Source organism: Boleophthalmus pectinirostris, unplaced genomic scaffold (assembly GCF_026225935.1).
Source record: "Boleophthalmus pectinirostris isolate CB_2022bp ecotype Guang Dong unplaced genomic scaffold, ASM2622593v1 HiC_scaffold_4, whole genome shotgun sequence".
NCBI classification, from domain to species: Eukaryota; Metazoa; Chordata; class Actinopteri; order Gobiiformes; family Gobiidae; genus Boleophthalmus; species Boleophthalmus pectinirostris.
In genome coordinates, this window is record NW_026571353.1 from 4932897 (window position 1) to 4958858 (window position 25962).

At 40.7% G+C, this 25962-nt stretch overlaps 1 protein-coding gene across 1 annotated transcript in view; it reads right to left on the reverse strand.

The window, feature by feature from the left end:
• The window catches only part of unc5db (unc-5 netrin receptor Db), a 386593-nt gene that overhangs the window by 71805 nt on the left and 288826 nt on the right, over nt 1-25962 (reverse strand). Inside the window, exon 12 of the mRNA XM_055161477.1 lies at nt 3101-3275. Coding sequence (XP_055017452.1) covers nt 3101-3275 — 175 coding nt within the window. The remainder of the gene's footprint in view (nt 1-3100; nt 3276-25962) is intronic.

Consider the following 25962-nt stretch of genomic DNA (forward strand, 5'->3'; position numbering starts at 1 on the left):
GTGTAAAGATAGCTTCTGTGAGGTGACGTTAAACTGACAAATGTAAGTGGAGGATAAATTAAACCTATAGCTAGGAGTCCGTGCATTGAAACGACCCAACTTGTTTCACACTTAGATTTCCAGCTCGATTAACTGTTTCTGTGAGATCTTTTTTTAATACTGGCTGCACGAATAAAACTAAAGCGAAATTGAAAAATATTTTTGACAGCTATCCTAACAGAATCATTTCTACTTTCAAATGCCACTGGTAACTGGTCTTCTGAGAATCCCCAAACCCTATCAGAGCCTGTTTTCTATTGCATAACCGTGTAGTGACTGTTTTGGCTGCAGGTAAGACAACGATACCGAGGCTGCTCATAAAAGCCATCCGTGTTTTGGAGCGAGAAATTACTCAGGAGGAAAACAAAATGAAAAATACGCCCGATTCCCTTTTAAATAACAAGCTAAGCTCTAAAACAACTCACAGCAATCTGCACAGTGCATTCTTCTGACCAAACTGACCCAGTGCTGAAAACTACAACTCAAATTTACATTTAAGTTTCGTGCACTGAGAAAACCTCTTCACTGCCATTCACTGCAGTTAAACTCCGATCAGAGGCAGGTGGTACTCTCGTCTTGTTTCCTCATCACAAACAGACCTGGAGTTGTGTTTTGATTCATTCATGTTTAACACGAAAACCCTGAAGATTTAGGCTTGAGTTCTGAGTTTTCAAATGGAAAACACTTATGTGGTAATACAGAAGCTGCTCTACTGTATTTTTTAGGGGTGTAACGGTACACGTATTCATGCTGAACCATTTCTGTACAGGACGTTTGGTTTGGTGCAGGGCTGTGCATGAGTGAATTCGCTCAATTTGTGTGTGTTTACGTTCTACCACTACATGTGCAGCTACACAGACTCGGCTCTTTAATATTCATGAAGGAACTTGTCCGTGATTGGGGTGTCAGTGTTTCCCGCAGAGCTTTATAGTTAGAGCGGCCATCTTGACAACAACTGCCCCCCGCCTTGACTATGTCCTCCGAACCACATGAATCCTCACAAAACTACGGCAGGAATATCCCTCCTCCCATACCTGTGGCCTCTGTCCCTAGTGAAAGTGTATTTTCAACTGCTGGGGATGTTGTACCTGCAGCAGATCTGCACGTCCTGCAGATAATGTGGACAAGTTGGTTTGTCTGACCAAAAATATGAAGATTGAGTAAAAGTTGATGCTGGAACTGTTAGTGCTGCATTTTACTTTTTGAAAAGTTTTGTTTACTGTTTACAAGAATAAAAAAAAAAATAAAAAAATTTCATACATTTGTTGCTTATTTGAGAATAGTTTATTTAACTTATGTATTTCCAAGCGGCATTTTGCATTGATTTTATTTTCCCGTTTGTATAATATTAAAACAAATTGTTGGTTTAATAAACACACAAATAAACAACAAGCAAATGGTTTTGTATTTTGTTCCCATAACTGTACCAAAAATGAACCGAATCGAGGTACGTACCAATCCGTGATTTTACGGTTACACCCTTATCATCAGAAGGCCCTTTGATCAGAAAGCCCACTAGTCAGAAGGCCCTGTAGTGAGAAGGCCCACTAGTCACAAAGTAGGTCACTGTGACATAATTCAAGAATTGGAAAGAGCTATTACCCTAAGGCAGGGGTGTCCAAACTTTTTTCATCAAGGGCCACATTTTCTAAACACAGACGAAGCAGAGGGCTGATCAAGGGCCGTAGACGGGAGCTCAGTACAGTGAATAATAGAAATACGTGCATGTTTAACACTTTAGAATGAGCTATCAGTCTTTATTCATGCTAAAATCCTCAAAACTACACTCTAAATCTTCAATATTAGCTTTATCACGGTAGATTTTCAAAAAACTTGCAGTAAAAAGTTAATTTAGGTAAGTTAATTGATGTAAGGTAATTTGGGCCAATTCTCCTGGAAGCCTGAGGGCCAAGAAAAATTTGTCCGAGGGCCGCATTAGGCCCACGGGCCGTAGTTTGGACATGCCTGCCCTAAGGTATTTAAAGACATTCATATGGACTCTGTAAGTCAAACAGTCTAGATTTGTCCAGCCATGGTTAACGGACAGACAGACAGACAGACAGATGGATGGATGGATGCCGGACAATGGCTGATCACATAAGCTCAGTTTAAGTTTACAGCTCACAAGCTGAACTAAAACTGCCTTACAGTCGGCCCTTTTCAATACGACCAGGCGGGATACCCAGAACAGGAGCATTTTCATGGCACGCCTAAATAGTACATATACTTTGAGCTGAGCTAAAAATATCAAGGCCTCTTATTTTCAATTTGTTCGCAAAATTGGAAGTTCATATAAAAATTTATGTCTTTATGAACTTTGAGGTGAAAATTTGCAAAACACCCTACAAGATCTGTGGTACACTGGAAACACTACCTGAACATGGATTTTCTGACTAGAGGGTCTTCTGATGATAAGGCTGACCCCGATTTTACACTCCTAATATTTTTAAGATCTATAGCCTAGACATTCACTAGAATCACTTGGATGATTTCAGCCCTGGAATTACCCATCTACCATCTCTACTGAACAGAATGTAAAACTGAGCTGTTAACTTGAAAACTATGCCGCTTCATGACATCACAAGGTGGAACAGAGCATTTTGAGCTTTGGAGATGTAGCTAGACTAATAATTCAGGGTTTCTCAAACATGTGTGAATGAAACAAAACACATTTTCGGGTATGTTTTTGAGGAGGTAACAGCATTAAAACATGGTTTAGAAATAAAACTTTTGAATCTAATGCTAATAATAATAATAGAGGTGTATTAAACTATCTCTTCATACTTCATTCATGAATCTTGTCTACGAGGTCCTGTCCCTATGAGCACTCCAATAACTCAGTTTACATTTTCCAGTATTGTGACGTCAAAGGCAGGAGGTAGATTTCCTGAGAAGATTTTAATCTCCATAAATCATTGATAGTCCCTGTTCCCCTGACTGCGAAACACTGCTTTAAAAAAAAAAACAAAAAAACAAGCTCTACAACAAATCCCACTGATCTTGAGACAGGATTATTATCAGGAGTACCTCGCTGGAGGCATGTTTTGGCCGCTGTACTCACCTCCCACTTGCTGTCCTGGGTCCTCCTCTTGAGTTGAATGTTCCAGTGCTCGGCGGAGTCCATCTCTGCGCAGTGAGCCACGGTCAGAGCCACTGGACTGAGCAGCTCTAACCCAGGAGGCCCGTACGTCACCTCGGGGCCCAGGAGCACCTCACAGCCCTCCAGCGTCTGCAGACTGGAGGAGAGAAAAGAGACAAGAGAGAGAAGAGACGAGGTGAGAGACTGGTAAATGCTACAAAAATCATCATCATTTAAGATGATATGAATTCAGCACTGTTGGGTAAGTTACTTTAAAACTATAATGTGTTATTTATGACTTATTACTGTCATTTCAAAGTCATTTTTTACATTACAATATTACTGTATTTAAAATGTAAAACATTACACGACTACTGCAGCACTTTTAAGTGACGCTCACCAAAAGAACTGTGAAGATGCTGAACTTTTGCACCATATATGGACTGAACCAGGACTAAACCAGGACTGAACCAGGTCTAAACCAGAACTGAACCAGAACTAAACCAGGTCTAAACTAGATCTAAACTAGGTCTAAACCAGGACTAAACCAGGTCTAAACCAGAACTGAACCAGGACTAAACCAGAACTTAACCAGGACTAAACCAGGTCTAAACAAGGACTAAATCAGGACTAAACTAGATCTAAACTAGGTCTAAACCAGGACTAAACCAGGTCTAAACCAGAACTGAACCAGAACTAAACCAGGTCTAAACAAGGACTAAACTAGGACTAAACCAGGTCTAAACCAGAACTGAACCAGAACTAAACTAGGACTAAACCAGAGCTGAACCAGGTCTAAACTAGGACTAAACTAGGACTAAACCAGAACTGAACCAGAACTAAACCAGGTCTAAACCAGGTCTAAACCAGGACTAAACTAGGACTAAACCAGAGCTGAACCAGGTCTAAACCAGGACTAAACTAGGACTAAACCAGAGCTGAACCAGGTCTAAACCAGAGCTGAACCAGGACTAAACCAGGACCACACCAGACTAATTTGGACTAAAACTAGGAATCTAGGATTGCCCCTCAGAGAACCCGAGTCCGTGGAACAGGTTGTCTGTGAGGCGTGATCAGGCGTCAGCTGCGTTTAGCCCCGTGGAGCGTGGAGTTCTGCGCCGGCCCTTTTTAGAGGATATTTTAGCAAATTTGCATGAAGAAAAACAAAAAACCCACCACTTCAATCCAGGTAAAAAAAAAGCATTGTGACACGCATTACTGACATTTGTACTAAGTCAAATATTACATTTTTTTCCCTGTAACGCCGAACATTACTGCGTTTCAGCAAAAAGAAATGCATTACTGTAATTTGTTACTTTTATAACGTGTTACTCCCAACACTAGAATTCAGACACTTGATTTGAGTAGATGTGTCTCCTAAACGCCTAAACTCCACCAAATACCATATTTATAATACAGATGATCATTTAGGCAGTACCTGAGGACTAAAGGGGAGAGTGAGGGGGGAGGAGGGGCGTGAAAGGCTATTAAAGAACACAGCAGTCAAAAGCCAAGGTTTAACTCAGACGTTAGAATGAAAATAAAGGAACAAGCTTTGGAATTCAGATCTCGAGACACACAGGCAGTCCGATACTCCATGGAGCGTCAATCAAAGCTGCTCAGCGGTCACATGGAGACAGGATGGAGAACTATTTTAAAGGGGATGACCTACAGCTCATGTGGGAAGGATTCGTCTAAGATTATTGAAATGAGGAAGCGGGGTGCACAGACCGTCAACAGAGACAAGGGGCTGTTTACCTTGACTCACACATGGGACACACTTCTCCAGAGACACCACACGGGGGCAGTGGTGAGTCTGATAGATCTGAACTGAGCTCGCCGGGGACAACAGATGATCAGAGACACGTCACAGCCATCAGTGACACCTCTGATGAATGTGGAAATGTTACCACCCAAACTTGTAATGAATGTAAGAAATATACTTTCTACATTTTGTCTTATTAGAAGAAAAGAGAATATTAAAAAGCAGACAAAATGAATATTCTAAATATACCTGTACTTACAACCACTGTCTGACTGACAGAACTGTGTCTGATATGTCCTATTGTTCTTCTAATTACAAACACAATGATCCACAACTGAAATGGTGTTATTGTAGAAAACGAGAAAAGAGCTCAAAGCAACAACAGCCACAACAAATCTTAAGTTAGACATGTCTCTCTCTCTCTGTCTGTCTTACTCTTTCTTGCTCTCGCTCTCTCTCGCTCTGTCTCACTCTCTGTCTCTCTCATTCTCTCTCTCTCTCTCTCTCACTGTCTCACTCTCTGTCTCTCTCCTGCTCTCTCTCTCCTGCTCTCTCTCTCTCACTGTCTCTCTCCTGCTCTCTCTCATTCTCTGTCTCTCTCACTCTTTCTCTTTCTCTCTGATGCTCTCTCTCTCTGTCTGTCTCTCTCTCTTTGTCTCACTCTCGCTCTCTCTCTCTATGTCTGTCTCTCTCGCGCTTTGTCTCATTCTCTCGCTCTCTGTGCTTTCTCGATTTGATGCTCTCTCTCTGTCTCTCTCTCCTTCTCTCTCTCCCCCATTCTGTCTCACTCTCTCTCTCCTGCTCTCTCTCTCTTTCTCTCACTCTGTCTTTCTCCCGCTCTATCTGTCTCTCTCTCTCTGTCTTTCTCTCTGATGCTCTCTCTCTGTCTCTCTCTCTCTTTGTCTTACTCTCTCCCGCTCTGTTTCTCTCTTTCCCACTCTGTCTCTCTCTGCCTCACACTCTCTCTGTCTCACTCTCTCTGTCTCTCTCTTTCCCCCTTGTCTCTCTTTCCCACTCTGTCTCTCTCTCTGTCTTACTCTGTCCTGCTCTCTCTCCCCCGCTCTGTCTCACTCTCTCTCTGTCTCTCTCCTGCTCTCTCTCTTTTTTCTCTCACTCTGTCTCTCTCCCACTCTGTCCGTCTCTCTCTCTCTCACTGTCTCACTCTCTGTCTTTCTCTCTAATGCTCTCTCTCTGTCTCTCTCTCTTTTTGTCTCACTCTCTCACACTGTGTCTCTCTCTCTGTCTCTCTCTCTTTTTGTCTCACTCTCTCACACTGTCTCTCTCTCTGTCTCTCTCTCTTTTTGTCTCACTCTCTCACACTGTGTCTCTCTCTCTGTCCCTCTCTCTCCTGCTCTTTCGCTCACTCTCTCTCTGTCTCTCTCCAACCTTGTCTTTCACTCTCTCTCTGTCTCACTCTCTGTCTTTCTCTCTGATGCTTGTCTGTGCTTGTCTCACTCTCTCTCGCTGTCTCTCTCTCTCTTTGACTCTCTTTCTCTCTTTGTCTCCCTCTCTCCCACCCTGTTTCTCTCTCTTTCCCACTCTGTCTCTCTGTGCCTCACACTCTCTCTGTCTCTCTCTCTGTCTCGCTCTCTCTCTCTCTCTCTGCCTCACTCTTTCCCACTCTGTCTTTCTCTTTCTCACCCTCCAAAATGACCCATAAGTAAAATGATGCAATTGTATAAAATGGGAAAATATCTTTAAGTAAAAAAGCCACAACAAATCTTATGTTAGACATGTCTCTCTCTCTCTCTCTCTCTCTGTCTCTATCTCTATCCCCCCACTCCTCTTCCATCCCTTTCTCCCGCTCTCTCTCCGTTATAATCACAACAAACTCTGCATTCCGTCCGTCTGTATGATTAACACGGTTGCGCATGTCTTTGTGTAAAAGCGTGTGCAGACGAGCGCTGCCCCGAGGCGCTGGAGCTGCTCCCCGTGTCTCTCTGCAGCTTTGACTCTCAGCGCCGGATCTTTTCCTCCAACAGGTGAAGAAGCCACAACCGCAGCCTCATTAAAAACATCGCTCCAACAATTGCCCGTGACCCAGCGGAGAGAGGGAGACAGGGAGAGAGGGAGACAGGGAGAGAGGGAGACAGGGAGAGAGGGAGACAGGGAGAGAGGAGGAGAGGGAGGCCGGGGGAGGGTGAGTAAACTTTACACCAGCTATTACACATCAAAGTGAGGGGCGCGGAGTCAGATTTAATAAGGCATTGTGGAGCGGAGAGTTTTAAAATACATTGTAGTGGAATCATTGGAAATTTGAGTTTTACATTCAGGTGGGACAGCGGCTGACCAGACGAGGGTGTAAAATGTATTGATGTGCACTAACATTGTATTAAGGCTTTACAGTTGTTAATAATTACATTAGGGGCAGTGTTGGGGAGTAACAGATTACATGTACCGGAGTTACGTAATCAGAGTACAAATTATGCCTCACTGTATTCGGTTACAGTTACTGTTTCAGTGAATGGTAATTGGATTACAGTTACTTGGTTGAAATAAATGGATTACACGGCGGTATTTTCCTGTTTTCACATTTTGGGCTATATATCTTTTTTTTTTGGTAATTCCACTCATTACCTGACACTAAACCCAGGTCCAAACCAGGTCTAAAACCAGGTGTAAACTATGTCTCAAACAGGATTGAACAGGACTAAATCCTGCTGTGTGGACGTGTTTCCTCGTTCTTCTATCAATAATATTTTTAATTTGGTTCAGTAAAGTCTGGTCTTTTTATTTTCTTTTAGCAGACAAAACATCTTATGTTACGATTTTCCTTGTCTTTGCTTCTCTACAGCAAATCAAGTAATCCAAAGTATTCAGATTACATTACTCACTTTAAGTAATTTAATAGATTACATTACAAACTACATTTTGGGATATGTAATCTGTAATCTGTAGGGGAATACATTTTAAAAGTCACCGTCCCAACACTGATTAGGTGTGTTAATTGCGATTCATTAATTACAGTCATATTTAGTGTGTTATGTTTTTTAATCGTGTTAATCTTATGTGTAATCTCTAACATTACTTTTTCTGTATGTGAGTTGCCTTATTATAAAATCTGTTTTTATGTGTTGTTGGAACACAGTCCTACACTGTACAGTCCTGCTCCACTCGCTCCTGCAAAGAATTGTAATTTTCATTCCCGTTTTCGCCGCATCTGCGATAAACCTGCACATGTCTGATCTGTGAAAACATCACGACAAACACAGAACAGACTCACCTTCAGCATTAACATCCCTCTGTCACAGAGAGAACATCTATATTCCACTGAGTCGTGTTCCTTAGTAGAAGCTGAACCACATCAGCGCACAAGAGCGTTTTTTTTTTCTTTTCTCTGCTTAGTTTATGCAAATAAGCCATGTGGTTTTAAGTTTCTGTGAGACTTGCACAAAGCTGCATTAAACACATAATGTCAAACGGGCTGATGTGGCTCTAGTGTGGTGATGTTTATATGTTGTAAAGTTGAGTTTATTTATGCAAATTAGTAACACTAATAATGATGATACTTATATAAAAACCTTAATGATAGTATGAAAATAATGTACTGATGAATTCAAATGAAAATACCTCAAGTTGAAGCTTTTCTCAGCAATTTTTAGGTGTGATTAAAAATGAGATTAATTAATTAGATCATAATTTATTAATCTCAAATTTTTTTTATTTCTTGACAGCACTAAACTAGAAAAGCAGTCAGAGAGTGCAGACCTCCGCCAAGGACTACCCCCATTTTTTATATAAATTGCGATAAAATCAGTCTTCTGGATCAGATCCGGATCAGCCTTTGGAATATGAAAGAGGATCCCATTGTCCATCCCTGAGTCAAATTTCATGGGGTTTGGTCAATAATTAAATTTTTGGCCCCATTTACCACAATGTTAACTAAAATTTCAAAGTGATCCAGAATCCAGGATTTCTTCCGGATCACCCCCAAAATGAAATCAGTTCTTCCTTTTCACATTTCCAACAAATCCTGAAAATTTCATCAAAATCGGTCCATAACTTTTTGAGTTATGTTGCTAAAAGACAAACAAACAGACAAACGCCGGCAAAAACATAACCTCCTTGGCGGAGGTAATAACATATATTCTAAGAACCAGAAAATAGCATTGGGCCTCATTCATGAATCTTTTCTTTAAAAATGTTTGAACTTCCACTTTAAGAAGATGCTGAGAGAACTGTGCATCAGATTCACAAAGCGTTTTAACACATTCAGATTCCTTCTTAAGTGACAGCTGCGCCGAATTCACCAACACCTCAGCTACGAACCTCCACGCTCATTTACATTTACTTTACATTATGACACGAAGGAGAGAGTGAACAAGGAAGTGAGGTGGGGGCGTTTACAGACTATGGCTGTTTTACAACTTCAGCGGCGATTTCAAATGTCCAAACTCACATGAACACTGTAATACCTGGATAGCAACAGTAGTGGTTTAAAAGGAACAGAGTCAAGTTGAGCTGATTTATAGTGCAGATCCCCAGTGCATTTATTCCATTTCAAGACAAAAATAAGAAGTAGAAAAATATTTACAAAAGTTACAAGAGTATAAAACAGGCATGGCAGTCACCTGCTCTGACACCTTCTTCTGACAAAGGTGAGGCTGGCTTCTTTTATAGGCCTCCTCCTAATTGAGTGAGCTCAACTTAACGATCAGGTAAGTTCCCATCATTTTAGATTCAATATTTAAAACTTAGGGATCAAAAGAACAGTGCCAAAGAATGTAAAATTACATTTACCTACTATATATATATATATATATATATATATATATATATATATATATATATACCTTATTAAATTAGCAGTATTTAATGATACATTTAAAATACTAAGTAGACAAAGTTAAAAATCTGTGCTCCCCTCCTCCCCACAAAAATAGTTGGCTTTCTCTGAACCTTCTTAAGGTGCTCCGGCTGCCTGGGACTGTTTTGGCCGGAACACCTACGGTAGACCACACCAGAGAGTAAGTACATTCCTTTTAACTACAATCACCTAAATGCACTTATTACTTTTACTTACTTTCTCTTCTTTTACAGGTAAGTTAACAAAAATCTGCACATCAATCAGTTATTCAATAAACACTTTCAAAACTTTGTTTCTGTTTTTTATTACCTTACCTGTTAACTAACACTAGGCCCACGTAATGGACTAGCTACATTACAAACACACTCAGGGAGGGAGATTTAAGTCATAAACTAATTGAAATAAGCAGACGTGTGTATCATATTTATCACGGTGTCTGTGAGTGCAGGCCCAAGGTAAATAACGAGGGAGGGGGTCTGGGGCGGGGGTGTGTAAGAGTGGCTGTGACAGAGGCCCATATGGAGGCACTGGGGCTGGGACAGACTGAGACTCACTGCAGCCTGGAGAAAGTTTGTTACACCCAACAGACACATACTCTAGAAAACAACTCATAAATGTTATTGGTTCACACAGTCATATGTTTAGAGGAAATAATTTAAGAAAATATACAACTTACAATCATGGAGGAATGAGAATTTTTGTTGCTCTTAAGAAGGTTTTGTTCTTAAGAGTGCTCCTGACGGTTGGTAGAATTTGAAGAACATTTTCAGTTGAGAAAAAGTTTTGTGAATGCCATTTAATGTTTGTAAGATGGCCTTAAGTACACATTTGTTTGTAAGAATGTTTCATGAATGAGGTCCATTGTTTAGACGAGCTGGTCAGACTGGGAAGAGTTTATGTTCTGACTAAGCAATGAAAAAGTGAGGCTGCCTTACAAAAAAATATCATTTAAAAAAACACCTCTAAAATAAAAGCAATCCAGCTTTAGTCCATGCATGAGGTAAAATGATAAAACATGTTTATTTTGTAATTCCAAATGATCTTATAGTCAGGATCGTGTAAGTCTATAGTTCTAATCTATAAAAAGTTGATCATTATTTTATTTCAAATTGCAATACTGACCTAAAGGAAATGCAGTCTGTACTCTTACAATCACAACTGAAGCTGGGTTGCCAGTGTCTTAACTTGTTCAGTTCACTTCAGTTCAGTTTATTTTGAGCTGTTCGTGGAAATAAAGGTGATATAAGTTCCACACAGAACAATAGACAATGCCACGCTCAAAAGGATCTGCAGAAGTAAAAAGAAGTGCGAGATTTTATACTTCCACGTTTATGCTTTACAGCTGCTATGTCCACACATAAGCCCGACAGAAGCACTTAGTGAGTTAGGTAATACACTGAATACACAAACACAGTTGAAGCTACCATATGTCTGACTGTTTAGTGTGTGTAGAGTTTTAAATACACACACACACATACACACAGACACAGACACAGACACGGGCGTTTAGACAGGAGCAAGCAGAGCACTTTTAGACATTTTCTGCAGACATGAGCATGTTTGTGAACAGTGTTGGGAAGGTTATTTTTAAAATGTATTCCCCTACAGATTACAGATTACATACCTCAAAATGTAGTTTGTAACAGAATCCATTAAATTACTTAAAGTGAGTAATGTAATCTGAATACTTTGGATTACTTGATTTGCTGTAGAGAAGCAAAGACGAGGATATCGTAACATAAGATGTTTTGTCTGTTAAAAGAAAATAAAAAGTCCAGACTTTACTTAAACAAATTAAAAATATAATTGATAGAAGAGGAGGAGACAAGGTCCACGCAGCATGATTTAGTCCTGTTAAATCCTGTTTGAGACATAGTTTAGACCTGGTTTAGACCTGGTTTAGATTGGTTTTGCCCTGGATTTAGACCTGGTTTAGATCTGGTTTTGACCTGTATTTAGACCTGGTTTAGACCTGGTTTAGACCTGGTTTTGACCTGGATTTAGACCTGGTTTAGACCTGGTTTTAGACCTGGTTTAAAACCTGGTTTAGACCTGGTTTAGTGTCCGGTAATGAGTGGAATTACCGGGGGGGGAAAAAAAAAAAAGGGATATAGCCCAAAATATGAAAACAGGAAAATCCCTCTGTGTATATTTCAACAAAGTAACTGTAATCCAATTACCACTCACTGAAAAAGTAACTGTAACTGAATACAGTTACTCATCATTTGTACTCTGATTACGTAACTCTGGTACATGTAATCTGTTACTCCCCAACACTGTTTGTAAGTATAAGTAAGTCCCGTCTATCAATATGGCCACACACACACATGCACACACACACCCCAACAGAGAACACATTCACTGCAAAAAGCAATATCGAGGTAAGTTAAAATGACTTAAACTAAGAGCATTTCACTTTATTTGAGTCGATTCATCTTGACAAGTCAAATGATCTACCAACGGAACAAATGTGTTTTTCTTCATTCAGGCAACAATAGATTTTGTTTCTTACTTTAAGTGCAAAGAGTTGTTTTTCTTAAGCGTAGCAAGATTGCATTTTCATTTTTTAAGTACGAAAAGTCTTGTTCCGTTGGCAGATACTTTTACTTGTTAAGCGAAATTTACTGAAATGTCAATCAAACTTTCTTAATTCAAATCATCTTAACATGGCTAAATTTGAGTTTTTGCATTGGACAAGATTTCCTCAGCAACCTACAAGCAGTCGAAATGAGTTTCCTCCGCCGGGTGTTCTGGGCATGGGCTGCGTTTATATGATGACGGTCTGAACAGAAGATGCAAAAGTGGCATCGAGTCTTCCGTGTTTAGATGAGTGTTTTTGGGAGGAAATCTGCGTGCATACGGTGAAGCAAAACTGTGTGGAACTTTGATTGCGTATGCATGCCAGGCGGCTAAGGAGTGACACTAGATGGTGATGTATGTGACGTAAATGCTACAGTGGAGTGTATTCAACTTTTCCACTCTGGAGGGTGGTTTCAGATATTTGTGTTTTTAAGCCCCAAAAACTGCCGTCACCATCTAAACGAAAGGCATTTCTGATCAAATATTTAGTCATTTTTACCCGCAAGCGTTCTCATGTAGGCCCGTAGGCTGCGTTCAGACGGCAGCCTGAAGTGACCCAAATCGGATTTTTTGGCCCCTATGTTCCTGTATCTGATCTTTTAGTGACAGTCTGAACGACACAAATCTGATTTTTTCAAATGCGACCCAGGCCACTTCGATATTTGGTCCTAAAACTGATACATATCTGATCTTCTGACATACGACTTCAGTCTGAACGGCCAAAGTGCATTCATTCGACCTACACGTTATCAACAAGCCACAAACGTCACTATTCTGCGCTGAAGTAGGCGAAAATTTGTTAATGAACTCCTCGTGTCACTTGAAGTGAAGCACATCACCACTCACCACTCTTGGCTCCGTCTCCACATCCACATGTTCCTTTCAACGGACGTCGCTGCCGCTGCCCCACAAAACACCACGGCCAAAAACCTCATGTAAGTTGTTCATGTTCTGGCTCCGGTACGAGAGGAACTTTAAAATCTCCAGGTGCTCAATGCTGCGTCCATGTTTGGACAACTTCCACAAACACAGAGACGCTCGCTGCAGTTGACGTTGTCGTGTCCTCCATGGCGCATGTGGGACACTTTTGGGCCGTTTAATGTTCACACTGGAGTCACATACAAGTCACATTTAATTGTAAATGTGAACGACCTCGCAAAAACATAGGATTTCACAAAAAAATCTGAATTGAGCGTTAAGCCCTGCAGTCTGAACGTAGCCTTAGAGTGCTGCCCCCGCGACCCCGCCCTGGATAAGTGGAAGAAAATGAATGGATGGAAGATTTCCTCATTCTCAGTATATGGACAGGCCATGTCTCAGAACCTCCAGATTTCCCTCCCTGAGCTGCAGGTGCTGGGGTCAGAAAGACTCCCCTTAGGTTTAAACCAACGGGACTTCAACACTGAACACACTCGAACCCAAACGGGAGACTCATGTTCATTCAGCTTCCTGCTTTTGTGTGTGGACTTCACTGTTTAAGAAGGAAAAACAAATGAACAGAGAACGGAGTGCAGAGTAGTGGACGTATACGAAGGTTAGGGGGAAACACATTTTCTGAGTAATGGCGCCTGAAGTGAAAGAATAAAAACACGAAGCATGAATCACACTAAATACAACTTTGAGTGGGTTCATGAGGAGGCAAAACTGTTTCTTTTTAATAAGAAAGCTATAGTGTATATATGTCTAGTACAAAATAAGCAACAATAGCATAGCAAAGCGCATTTAAACAACTTCTTTCACTTATACACCCTTAGTACTTATTATAGATTATGTGCAGTACACCTCCCACTTGCAGTCTGAGCAGTGGGGTAATTACTGTCAGGAGCTGTGTGTGTTTGAGAGCGAAGAGATGAGGACTAATGAACAAAACATGTTTCTCAGTAAAAAAGAACACTGCCTCCTCATTTAGAGTTCAACAGTTTCATAAAGTCAGCTGAGCTCAGCCCTGGTGCTTGTTAGGGATGTTTTTCCAAGGCTATTGTGTTGTCTTTGTTCTACCGCAGAGCAGAGAATGTAAGGTTAAAAATAATAGGACTGTTTCAAAAATAAAAAATAGTAATAAAATAGCAGACCTAGACACGAGGACTGAAACGACAACAGGGAAATACTACTAAACATCCATAACTAGACTAAGAAACAGAAGTTAAAAGTCTAAAAAGTGTATTTAACGTGGAAGAAACACCTAAACTCTACTAACAGAACTTCTACAAAACTTCCTAAAACTCACTTACTTCTGCTATATGTCTGAGATGAAAAGTAAGAAACGATGCCTTCTAACTCGTCTCTGAACGCCCTGATGCACAAAGTTCAAGTTGTCTTGATGAGATGTAGTTCCGAAAAGCAGTTACAATGACAACAAAACATCAAATAAATTAAAAAAATTCTGAAGCCAAACTTGCGAATTAAATGGTACAATTTACTCATGAAAAATTATATCTAAATCTGGTCTTGTCTCATTCTCGTGGATTAAATCTTGTCACACGTTTCGTCTCGTACAAAGTCTCACCCCATCCCTACAAACATTGCATAGAAAGTGATGGAAGAATTCACAGACTGAGCTTGGCTGCAGATCAGATCAGAGAGGGTCGCTTTAAGTTTAAGACAACTGAATTTTAGCATTGAAACTCTAGCCGCAACATTTTTGGTAACGGAGTAATCTAATTAATGACACTACCCATCGTTACAGCGCTGTTATCATTACTGGGAAAGTAAAGCGGCCTGTTACAGTTGGTTAAATGAGGCGTCGCGGTGTCAGGCTTCATGCAGCGAACACACACACATCACCAGCAGGAGCGAGGAGAGCTCAGGAGAGAGCAGGGACAACATGACTGGCTAAAAAGTTGGGTGGGCGGAATCTCTGCTCACACTGCTGTGTTGTTTCTTTCCCGCACACTTCAGCTAAATGAGGCAAACTAAATGAGAATGCAACAATGGCAACGACGAGCCCTGGACATTCAAAGACAGCGTTTTCAAACTGGAAATACCCAAACTATTTCTGCTTCATGGAAATAAAGGACAACAATGTGGATGTTCAGTGTAACTGTGCCCTGGGAACAAAACTCTGTCCAACATGTCTGTTCAATTCCAATAGATACATACTGAAATATACTGTTTTTATTCTTAATTCACTCTTAATTTACTATAAACTTCTTGGATGCAATAGTAAATAACATGAAAAATAACTAGATGATTACTTAATTTGTAAATAATTACTTTTACAGCAGGGTAACCGAGTTACTGACTCTTTATGGGGGAAGTCATTTATAACAGTAACTAATACTTTTTAAAGTAAAATGCCCAACACTGGTCACAACCCAACTCATGTGAGCCTCATTCTGCTTTCTGATTGGGAGAACTAAAACATTAGCCTGATTCATCAGTCTGACTTAGTCTGCATTAGGATTCGTTCGCTTGATGGTAGGCGGGTACTTTTTTATTCAACCAATCACTGCTATTTGGTCATGACATATGTTATGCACCACTGACGGGGCTAACTGGTATATTTTTCCAAATCCTGTAGGAAGAAGGACAATAACGTCTTTCCCCTTCATAAAATTTACCAAACATTCTCTTTGTTCCGGCTTTAAATCCTCGATCTCGGGAACCGTTGCCAACACAGAATGTCTGTCTATGTCTACATCCATCCCAACCACTTTGTTTACTGTTGTGCTGTACCACAAAAGGGACCCAGACAGACGCGACGAGTTTGACGTCATGACTTCACAGCTCACATCTGATTGGCCGGTGCATGGTATACAACTTTTTGCAAACTGTCTAGTGTATTCTGATTCCTGACCTAGTCGCTGAAGAGAAATGAAATAGAGCGGAGGCACTAGGTGGTGCCAGCCTGGCTACTAAAACACCACATGAACATGAACAACTTGGCCATCATGTCCAATGTTTTTATTAATTAAGAAGAAATTAGCATAACAGTTGTTGTAAGTAAAGGTGATATTTGATTTACATGTCAGTCTCATACCTGGGGACGCAGTTTGGTCATGTTTATGGAATTTCACATAAAATTCTTGCATTTCTTTATATTTTAGTCAAGTTTTAAAAAGTAGCCAGTACCCCCTCCTTTCCTTTCTTTCCTTTTCCTTTCCTTTCACGCCTCTGTTTGGTCCACACATCTTTTAACACCAAGTACCATTCATCCACAGATTAGCAGGTCCTTAAGGGGTCACTCTAGCCCCTCAGGCCCTCTGCGGCTCTCCTCATCAGGCTGAAGAGCTCTCAGCCTCTCCCATACCGACGCCGGATCAAACAGGCTCATGACTCACTGCATACGGGGAACTAAATCTATGTATTTTACTTATTTTTATTTATTTTTTACTTGATAGGGACGGTGCATATTAATGAACATCTGTAACTACAGTGTAAATGTGGCAGATTATAGCAAAAAAAGATTATTTCCATCTGTTGTCCCTCAGCAGGTGACACAGACAACAAATCTAAAATACAAAAACACATAATGGAGAACAGTAAAAGGCCAGATTAAAAGATTAAAAGCGTTCAGAGACTTGGTTTTCTTTCATCTACAGTTTAAGGTGCAGTTTGAATGTCAATAGAGATGGATTTTCTCTTATTGTCAGTGGGAGATTGTTCCAATAATTAGTCCCTTTGACAGAGTATTAGTTTGAGTTCTGTTTTAGAGCTACTCCCACATGCAAACTCCTCAAGAAATCATTCAAGTTTCCCATAACCCAATCTGATCTACACATCTGGAACATCTGGAAAGACTCTTGCTGGAAGCCGTCAGGAAAAGTCGAAGCGTCATAGTGAATTTGACTTGTCGAAGCATCACCAGAGCAGAACACCTGCGTGAAGTTGGCCCTCCATCAAATGCAAGCCTACACAAAAACTACGTCTGTCATTTGTGCTTCGTTTGTGTCGTTCTGCGCTGCAAAGAGTTTTGTTTGAGCTGCTTTAGTTTTGGAGATATTAACAATTCTTTTATAGGTCAAATCAGGGGTCACCAGTCCCCAGGAAGATTCAAAATGCTCTAAAAAAGAAAGTTTCGTTTGTGCGATTACGTGCACAAAGAAGGTCCTGTCACTTCTGGTTTTAAGTCTCGTCTTAGCCCCCACGCGCTGGAGCTGGTCCTCAAACCTCAGAGCACTCGCTGGGGTGTAAATTTGGATGAGGCCTGAGACGTATTGTGGGGCTAGTCCGTTCAAAGCTTTAAAAACAAACAATAAAATCTTAAAATCAATTCTAAAATGAACAGGAAGCCGGTGCAAAGACACAAGACTTGGGGTAATGTGTTCTCTTCTTTTGATTCCTGTTAACCTGCTCAAATGAGTCTCTAGCGTCCATACTTCTGTATTTATCGGACTGTAAGTCACACCAGCCAAAAATTTATAATGAAGAAGAAAAAAACACATATAAGCCGCACCGGATTATAAGACACACTTTTTGGGGGAAATGTTTCTTTTATAAAATCAGAGACCAGGAACCGACATTTCGTCTTGACAGTCAAGTTCTACTAATTATGAACAGTTCTTCAGATAAACTATAACATAAACAACAGGACAGAACAAGTTTAACCAAACTCTCCATCTCACTCCAAATTAGGGATGGGCATTCGATTAAATTTTATTAATTGATCGTCGGGAGAAATAACTATCGATTTTTTAGCGTTTTTCTATAATAAGTATCATCATTATTATTACTGTTACTAACTACTGTTCCAACATATAAACCATCACCACTCTAGAGCCACATCAGCCTGTTTGATTGATTGACAGCGTTTATATAGCGCCTTTCAAAATTTATAATGAAGATTATAAATTTATATAATTGAGATTATAATGTGTTTAATGCAGCTTACAGAAACAAAACTTAAAACTGCATGGCTAATTTGCATAAACTAAGCAGAGAGAGAGAAAAAAAAAAGTTCTTGTGCTCTGATGTGGTTCAGCTTCCGTCGGACTAAAGGACATGACTCAGTGGAATATGAGTGTTCTTTCTGTGACAGAGGGGTGTTCTGCTGAAGGTGAGTCTGTTCTGTGTGTCGCGATGTTTTCAGAGATCGTACATGTGCAAGCTTGGCGCAGCTCTTTATGTTGCAGTAACTGGGATACTGCATATACATGCACCATGAAGAAACCAGGACACTGATGTGCTGTAAACACACTCACTGACTGGTACAATGATCTCCAAGGAGCCAGAGCCGAAACGTGGGACTGAGGCCGCAATTCCAGTGTTTGTGTCAGACGCATCTTCATATCTACGCACAGAAATCTACATTCGGTTTATTGATTAGAAATGAACGTAATCGACAAAATTCTTAATGATCAATTATCAATTACTCGACTAATCATGCCCATCCCTACTCCAAATCAATAAATCCATTCAATTCTTCATCTTCAGTGTCACTTCTGAGCAACAACACGACCTCCAAAGGTAAACAGAGCACCGCTTCCTCTTCTGTGCAGCTGTCGTCAGACTCAGCATCAGTTCCAGTATTCCGGGCTTTCTGAATCCTGACAGGATGGTTTCGATTGTCAGTTTGGGGGCATTTGTGTTCATTCTTCTCAGTCGTCTTTATAAGTTTGTTTAGATGTAAAATTTTCAGTGGTACAGAGGTAATGGTTTCTGCAGGAGACATGCGCAGTAGAGTGAAGTGACAGTGGTACAGGAGTAACAGGGGCAGCAGATACTGACACACAAGACTAGAGCGCCCCCTTGTGGCTGTCAGTGTGAACATTTTAATATATAAGTCGCACCAGAGTATAAGTTGCAGGAAACACCAAAACAATGAAAAAAGTATGACTTATAGTTCGAAAAATACAGTAGTTTTAATATTGATTAGTATTAGTTTCCGAACTTGCACGGGCAGCCGCTCAGAGTCAAACACAGTGGCTCCTCTGGCTCTGAACTTCCAAACACTACATCACCACTCACCTCCTCAGTAATGCTCTCCCTCCACTCCACACACAAACTGCTAACCTTCCGAGCTTCAAAACGTGGAATTAAACTGTTCTGGCAGATATTTCGACAACAATAAATACCCCACGGCGCCGGCTCCCTGATGTCTTCCTCCTTTTTCACATATGTAAAGCAGTTTCATCATTAAACTGCCGCTTCTCTCTGACCAGGACAAAGGAGATCCTGCCTCAGTAGGTTGGATAGGATTTAATTTCCAATACAAAGGGATTGGAAAAAGCTCGGAGGCAAAGGGAATATGTCCGACCTCAGCAAAACGGGGCCTTCAGAAGATTTGGATGAGCTCTTCTCAAAAGCCAAAGAAAAGGATGGGAGAAAGACGGGAATTTAAGCTCCTAAGAGGAGAGTGGAGAGATGGGCAGTAGATACAGACTAGTTACTGTATTGTATAGTGGGGTCTATCAAATATGAGGCAGAAATATAGGCTCTATTCACTAAGAACTTGTGTCATGCTATTAATATTTCACCGTGACATCACTCTGGGGGGTTCTACATGTATGTCTATGGTGGGATACTCATTTACTATGGTAAATGAGCAAACAAAGTCAAAATAGTTTCAAGATCTGTTTGAAAACTCAAGAAAAATACAAAGTGAATTCAGGCTACGTTTATATGATGACAGCCTAAACAAAGAATACAAAAGTGGCGTCGCGTCTTCACTTTTTATTCTGCGTTTAGGCGAGATCTGCATGCATACAGTGACACAAAAGTGTGTGGCATTTGATTGGGTATGGATGTGTTTAAAGCAACAAGAGCATCTTTGGACATACAGAAGTTTTCACGCCACACATTTTCATCAGCTACTCCTTCCACAAAGTTGTTCCACCATCAACTGGTTCTCCAAGTCTCGTCCATATCCATCTGATATACGACAGTGTTTTCCAACCCCAACCCTTTTTCCTGGGAACCCATATTTTAAAAGTCACAAATCTTTTCAACTCAAGTCAATAGACATTATCTGTAAATCACAAAATAAATTTGTGATCATTATTGAACATTAATGAGGATATTTTATTGTTGACTGAGTGATCGTGTCTCTGAACAATTAGTATTACTCAAGTTTTAAACAATAAAAAATGGTAATCAGTGTTTCCCACACAAAAGTGGTTAGGTAAGGCGGTGGCACAGAGAAGAAGTGTGTGTGTGTGTGTGTGTGTGTGGGGGGGGGGGGGTACGCGGAGAAGATGTATGTATATGTATATCACAGACCTACATGCAGATCGTGATCGTGACCAGGTGACCCAAAAAAAAATCTCTTGCGACTATATATATATATATATATATATATATATATATATATATATATATATATATATATATATATACACACACATAAAACACTACAACTTCAGAAACCTGATGCAATGTGCAGTAGTTTGATTTGCAGGATGCACACTGATTGTTAGTGCTCTGAAAGGGGAGTGACTTAGCTTAAGCCAGTGCGATTTTTGGCCCTTTTTGAGCCAATTTTTCATGTGTGTGACTGTTTTTGGGATCGGGCCGAAGTTTGTTTTAATCATGTGTCGTACTTCATGTAGTAAACATGGGGCCATGAGAACTGATTAAAACCTCACGACCAGCTCCCGATCAGCAATCAAAGGACATAAGAATATCAGACCTGTTTGAAATCCAGTCACCTCTTAGTTCATACAGAGTGAGAACATGAATCATGAGCTGTGGAGTTTGAAACCGTGTGATCTGGTCATACAGATTGAACTGGGGCTGAGTGAAACCATCAGCATTACTAATGACACATGATCTAAACATGTTATGTGTTACAGTTAGTAGTTCATAGAAGTGTAATCCCCCCTCTAGAATACTGCAAACTATATATACCTTATCCTATCAGCAACAACAAATGCAGCCTTGTGTTGTGTCCTTGGGCAAGACACTTCCATCACTTTGTTCTGAAGTGGGATGGTATTGAATTTGAAGTGTCACGTTGTCATAGCCACACGTGTACATTTATGTGAGAGCGTCTCGCTCCGCATTCGTCTGGCAGACATATTGTATGGCCCACTGGCTGTGCTCTGTGCTATAGGCCCTGTCTCGCCTCAGCCTGACAGGTGATTGACAGGTGCACAGATGACAGGCGCAGCAGGCTGCAGGGACACAGCTGTGTGTAGTAAACACAGAGACGAGCTGTAGGGCGACCAACACTGCAGACAGAGGGGAGGGAGAGAGAGAGAGAGAGAGGGATGAAGAGAGACAACAGAGAGGGAGAAAGAATGTGAAGAGGGAGAGTAGAGAGGGAGAAAGAGAGAGAAAAAGAAAAAGAGAGTAGAGAGTGAGAAAACGAGAGAAAGAGTAGAGAGAGCAGACAGAGAAAGAGAGAAGGAGTAGAGAGGGAGAGAGAGAGAGAGCAAAGAGAAAGAGAGTACAGAGAGTGAAAGAGAGAGTGAGTAGACAGGGAGAAAGAGAAAGAAAGAGCAGAGGGGAGAAAGCGAGACATTAGAAAGGGAGAAAGAAGGATGGAAGAGAGAGAGAGTAGATAGGCAATAAGAGATAGAGCGAAAGAGAGAAGAGCGGGAGAAAGAGAGAGTGAGTAGAGAGGGAGAAAGAGAAAGTGAGTAGAGAGGGAGAAAGAGACAACAGAAGGAGAAAGAGAGAGAAAGAGAGAGTAGACTTGGAGAAAGAGAGAGAAAGAGTAGAGAGGGAAAAAGAGAGAAAGAGAAGGAGTACAGAGGGAGAAAGAGAGAGAAATAATAGAGAGGGAGAAAGAGTACAGAGGGAAATAGAGAGAGAGCGAAAGAGAATAGAGTGGGAAAAGAGACAATAGAGAGGGAGAAAGAAGGACGGAAAGAGGGACAGTAGAGAGGGAGAAAGAGAGAGAAAAAGAAAGTAGAGAGGGAAGAGAGAAAGAGAGAAGGAGTGCAGAGGGAGAAAGAGTAGAGAGAGACAATAGAAAGGGGGAAAGAAAGATGGGAAGAGGGAGAGTAGAAAGGGAGAAAGAAAGAGAAAGAATAGAGAGGGAGAAAGAGAGAGTGAGTAGAGAGGGAGAAAGAGACAATAGAGAGGGAGAAAGAAGGATGGAAAGAGGGACAGTAGAGAGGGAGAAAGAGAGAAAAAGAAAAAGAGAGTAGAGAGGGAGGAAGAGAGAGAGAGTAGAGAGGGAGAAAGAAGGATGGAAGAGAGAGAGAGTAGAAAGGGAGAAAGAGAGATAAAAAGAAAAAGAGCAGAGAAGGAGAAAGGGAGAAAAATAATAGAGGGAGAAAAAGAGAGTAGAGAGGGAAAAGAGAGACAACAGAGAGGGAGAAAGAAGGAGAGGAAGAGGGATAGTAGAGAGGGAGAAAGAGAGATAGAGCAGAAGAGAGAAAGAGTAGAAAGGGAGAGAGAAAGAGAGAGAGAGGAAGGAAGAGAGTAGAGAACGAGAGAACAGAGAGGGAGAAAGAGAAAGTGGAGAGAGAGTTAGCATAGAGAAGAAGAAAGACAGAGTAAAGAGGGTGAAAGATAGACAGAAAATATAGAGATGGAGAAAGACAGAGCAGAAAAAGAGAACAGAAAGACAGAAAGAATAAAGAAGGAGAAAGATAGACAGAGAAAGAATAGAGAGGGAGAAAGAGAGAGAGTAGAAAGAGAGAAAGTAAAAGCTAAGGGAGAGATAGAGGGGATGTAGAGGAGAAAAAGAGAAGTGGTGAGATCTTCGAAGATTTTTTTTGAAACTTTCTTAGTTCCCTAAAACACTGACTCCATCTTTATTAAGCGAAACACAACTTTTGCGTGTGAACTCTTTATTTGCACAATCTCAAATCCTAAAAACACAAAATACTTTCTCTTTAGAGCTCTGCTGTTTCGCTCAATGTGACTAATGTGACTATTTATTTTTAGCTTGTCTCCAAAAAATGATGATATTATCTGTTCCGTTTTAGTCCTGTCTTTCTTCCTCACTAAAACTGATTGCATCTTTAAGGGTCCGTATTACACTTTTTTCTCTCGTTCCTCATCTATGTTCTAATGAAGTTTCCTCATCACAAACAGACCTGGAGTTGTGTTTGTTTTTCATTCGCACAAACTGCATATTTAGACTGAGTTCTTCTCTCAAACAGAAAACACTCGATATGTTATAAGATAATAAGGACGACTACTAAGGATTTGACATATGGGTTAAAATATTGTCTAAATAAAAACATTAAAAAATGAGTCATAAAGAACATAAAGTCATATTTGTTTGTAATACATAAAACAAAGCTAACTAAATATGCTTTACGGACACTATTTTAATACATGCATCATGAATTTCGGACTTCCGGTCATGCATAGTGGGAAGGATTTTCAGAAAAAGTGAGCATCAAACCGCCATGTTTGTTTTCCCAGTGGGATGTGTCTATTGACAGAGTTGATCTTTTCTATTCTTTGGAACCATATCACTTTTTGTTTCTGGTTCTGATATTGTCATATGTTAGTTTTGGGATTCAGCGATTGTAATTTTGTGTTGCTGTTTGATGTTCTAACAGTGGAAAACGGCTCGAGAAATGAGATTCGGAAGTTTGCGACCTCCATAAATGCAAAAAGGAATCAGATGTGTGTGACTGCAAACCTCCGTTCAGACTGTTTCTCTTCCCAACAGAATTGAAAAATAGTGAAAGGCGAAGGCGATGGTCAGGATTGATCCACAGGAAGAACCAAAAAGGAAACCTATGACTGCCTAAATCATCCTGAGTTTGCAGCGAACATTTTGTATGTGGAGAGCTCAACCTTGGTTACGAATATAAAAAGTCAACGCCAAAGTGAAAGGCACCAACTGTTCATCAAGAAACACCTTCCACTGCAAAGAGACCAAGACGTGATGTTGCTGTAAAACCACAAGAACAAGAAAGTGCAGCTCAGTCTGTTTGTCTTCTGTGCCTCTTACTTAACAAACAGGAACCCACTTTGATGGCTCCACATACAAAATGTTCAGTGCAAACTCAGGACAATTTCTTAGGCAGTCAAAGGTTTCCTTTTTCGTCTTTCAGGTGGATCAATCCTGACCATCGCCTTCACCTTTCACTATTCTTCAATTCCGTTGGGAAGAGAAACAGTTTGAACAGAGGTTTGCAGTCACACACATCTGATTCCCTTTTGAATTTATGAAATTCACAAACTTCCGAAGCCCATTCCATCCCAGCCGTTTTCCGCTGTTAGGATCCAACAACCACACAATTATGATGTCCAAATCCCAAAACTAAAATATGACAATATCAGAACCAGAAACAAAAGTGATATGGTTCAAAAGACTAGAAAAGACTGGCTTTGTCAATAGACACATCCCACTGGGAAAACAAACATAGAAGTTTGATGCTCATTTTTTCGGAAAATCCTTCCGAGTATGAATTGTGCAATGACCGGAAGCCTGAAATTCATTTGCATGTATTCATTTCACGTTCTGTATTACACAAAATGGACTCTTGTGAGCTTTAAGCCGTGTTATAATGTTGTGTCTTCCTCAAAAACAGACCAGGAGTTGTGATTTGTTTAATTCACACCCTCAAAGCTCCAAATGCTCTGCTCCACCTTGTGATGAAGCATGCTAACGTCATGAAGCAGTAGTATTCGAGTAAACAGCTCCTTTCACCTTTTGTTCAGCAGATATTGGCAGTTCCAAGGTTGATGTGAGGGAAAATAAGTGTTGTCCTAACCTGTCCTTGAGTTGTACAGAGGCAGGAGACTCTGGAGTCTGAGGCAGCTGAAGTTCATTTCCCATCAGCCCGGGACCTGGTGAACTTGAATACTCAACACTGTGAGTTAGTTTTGGCTGTTCAAGCCCGACTATGCTTCCACACATGGAGGTTTAAATAGGAGCTAAGAAGGACACCCTGGAGACACACTGGCCCAGATAAAATGAGAAGAGCCTAGCGTGTTGTGTCTGTTCGACGAGCTAACCAAGAAAACCGATCATGCTACAGAAGGACAAATTGTGTAATAGCTGGATGACACCAGAGAAACAGTGAAGTGGAGGTGTCCTTTCTAAGACTGTGCAGGAGATACAAAATTCCACAACCCACTGAACATTAGACGTCTTATGGACATACAGATCATGTCTATATTATGTCCATCGGTCCAAGACCAATTCTGGACTAAAACATTTGCAAATCATATTCACTATTTGGACATGTAACTATGACCCACTTGGACGTCAATAAGAAACATTAGAACAGCGGCTACACAGGCGCAGGAAAATGACATTATGAATGGTCATGGAAATTCTATGTGTTAGTCAGGGAAAAGCTGGTAAATTTTAAGTTTGATGTTTGAAGTTTGAAGGTGGAGAACCTGTGAACTGTGTCCTGCATTTTCCTGTAGCTCCGTGTGGCTCAGTAACAGAGTGAACTGGAAATGCTTTACACCTGTGTGTGTTTCCAGTTACCTGCTGCTGAGACAAAATTAACTGGAACATTATATCAGCGTCTGAAATGGCATCACAGTTCTGCACAGAGGCCAGGAACAGCAGGCCTATAAAAATGGTCTACAGTTAGTTTAAATTGAACATGACCATATCAGCTTGTCAAAGCCCAGGGCCGGGCCTGGTCAGTACTTGGATGGGATACCGGTGGGAAAATCAGGTGCCACAGTGGGGCGTCAGATGCAAAAAGTGTTGTGTCTGAGTGATGGTGGTGGTCGGAGCTTCCAGAAAAGCACTATATAAAACTGATGCATTATCATTATTACTATTAACATAGAAAAAAGTCAACAGTGACCTCATTACCTGGTCCCTGAAGGGTTGACCAGGTTTTGTATTCACCCTTCGTATCCGTGTGTCTGTCC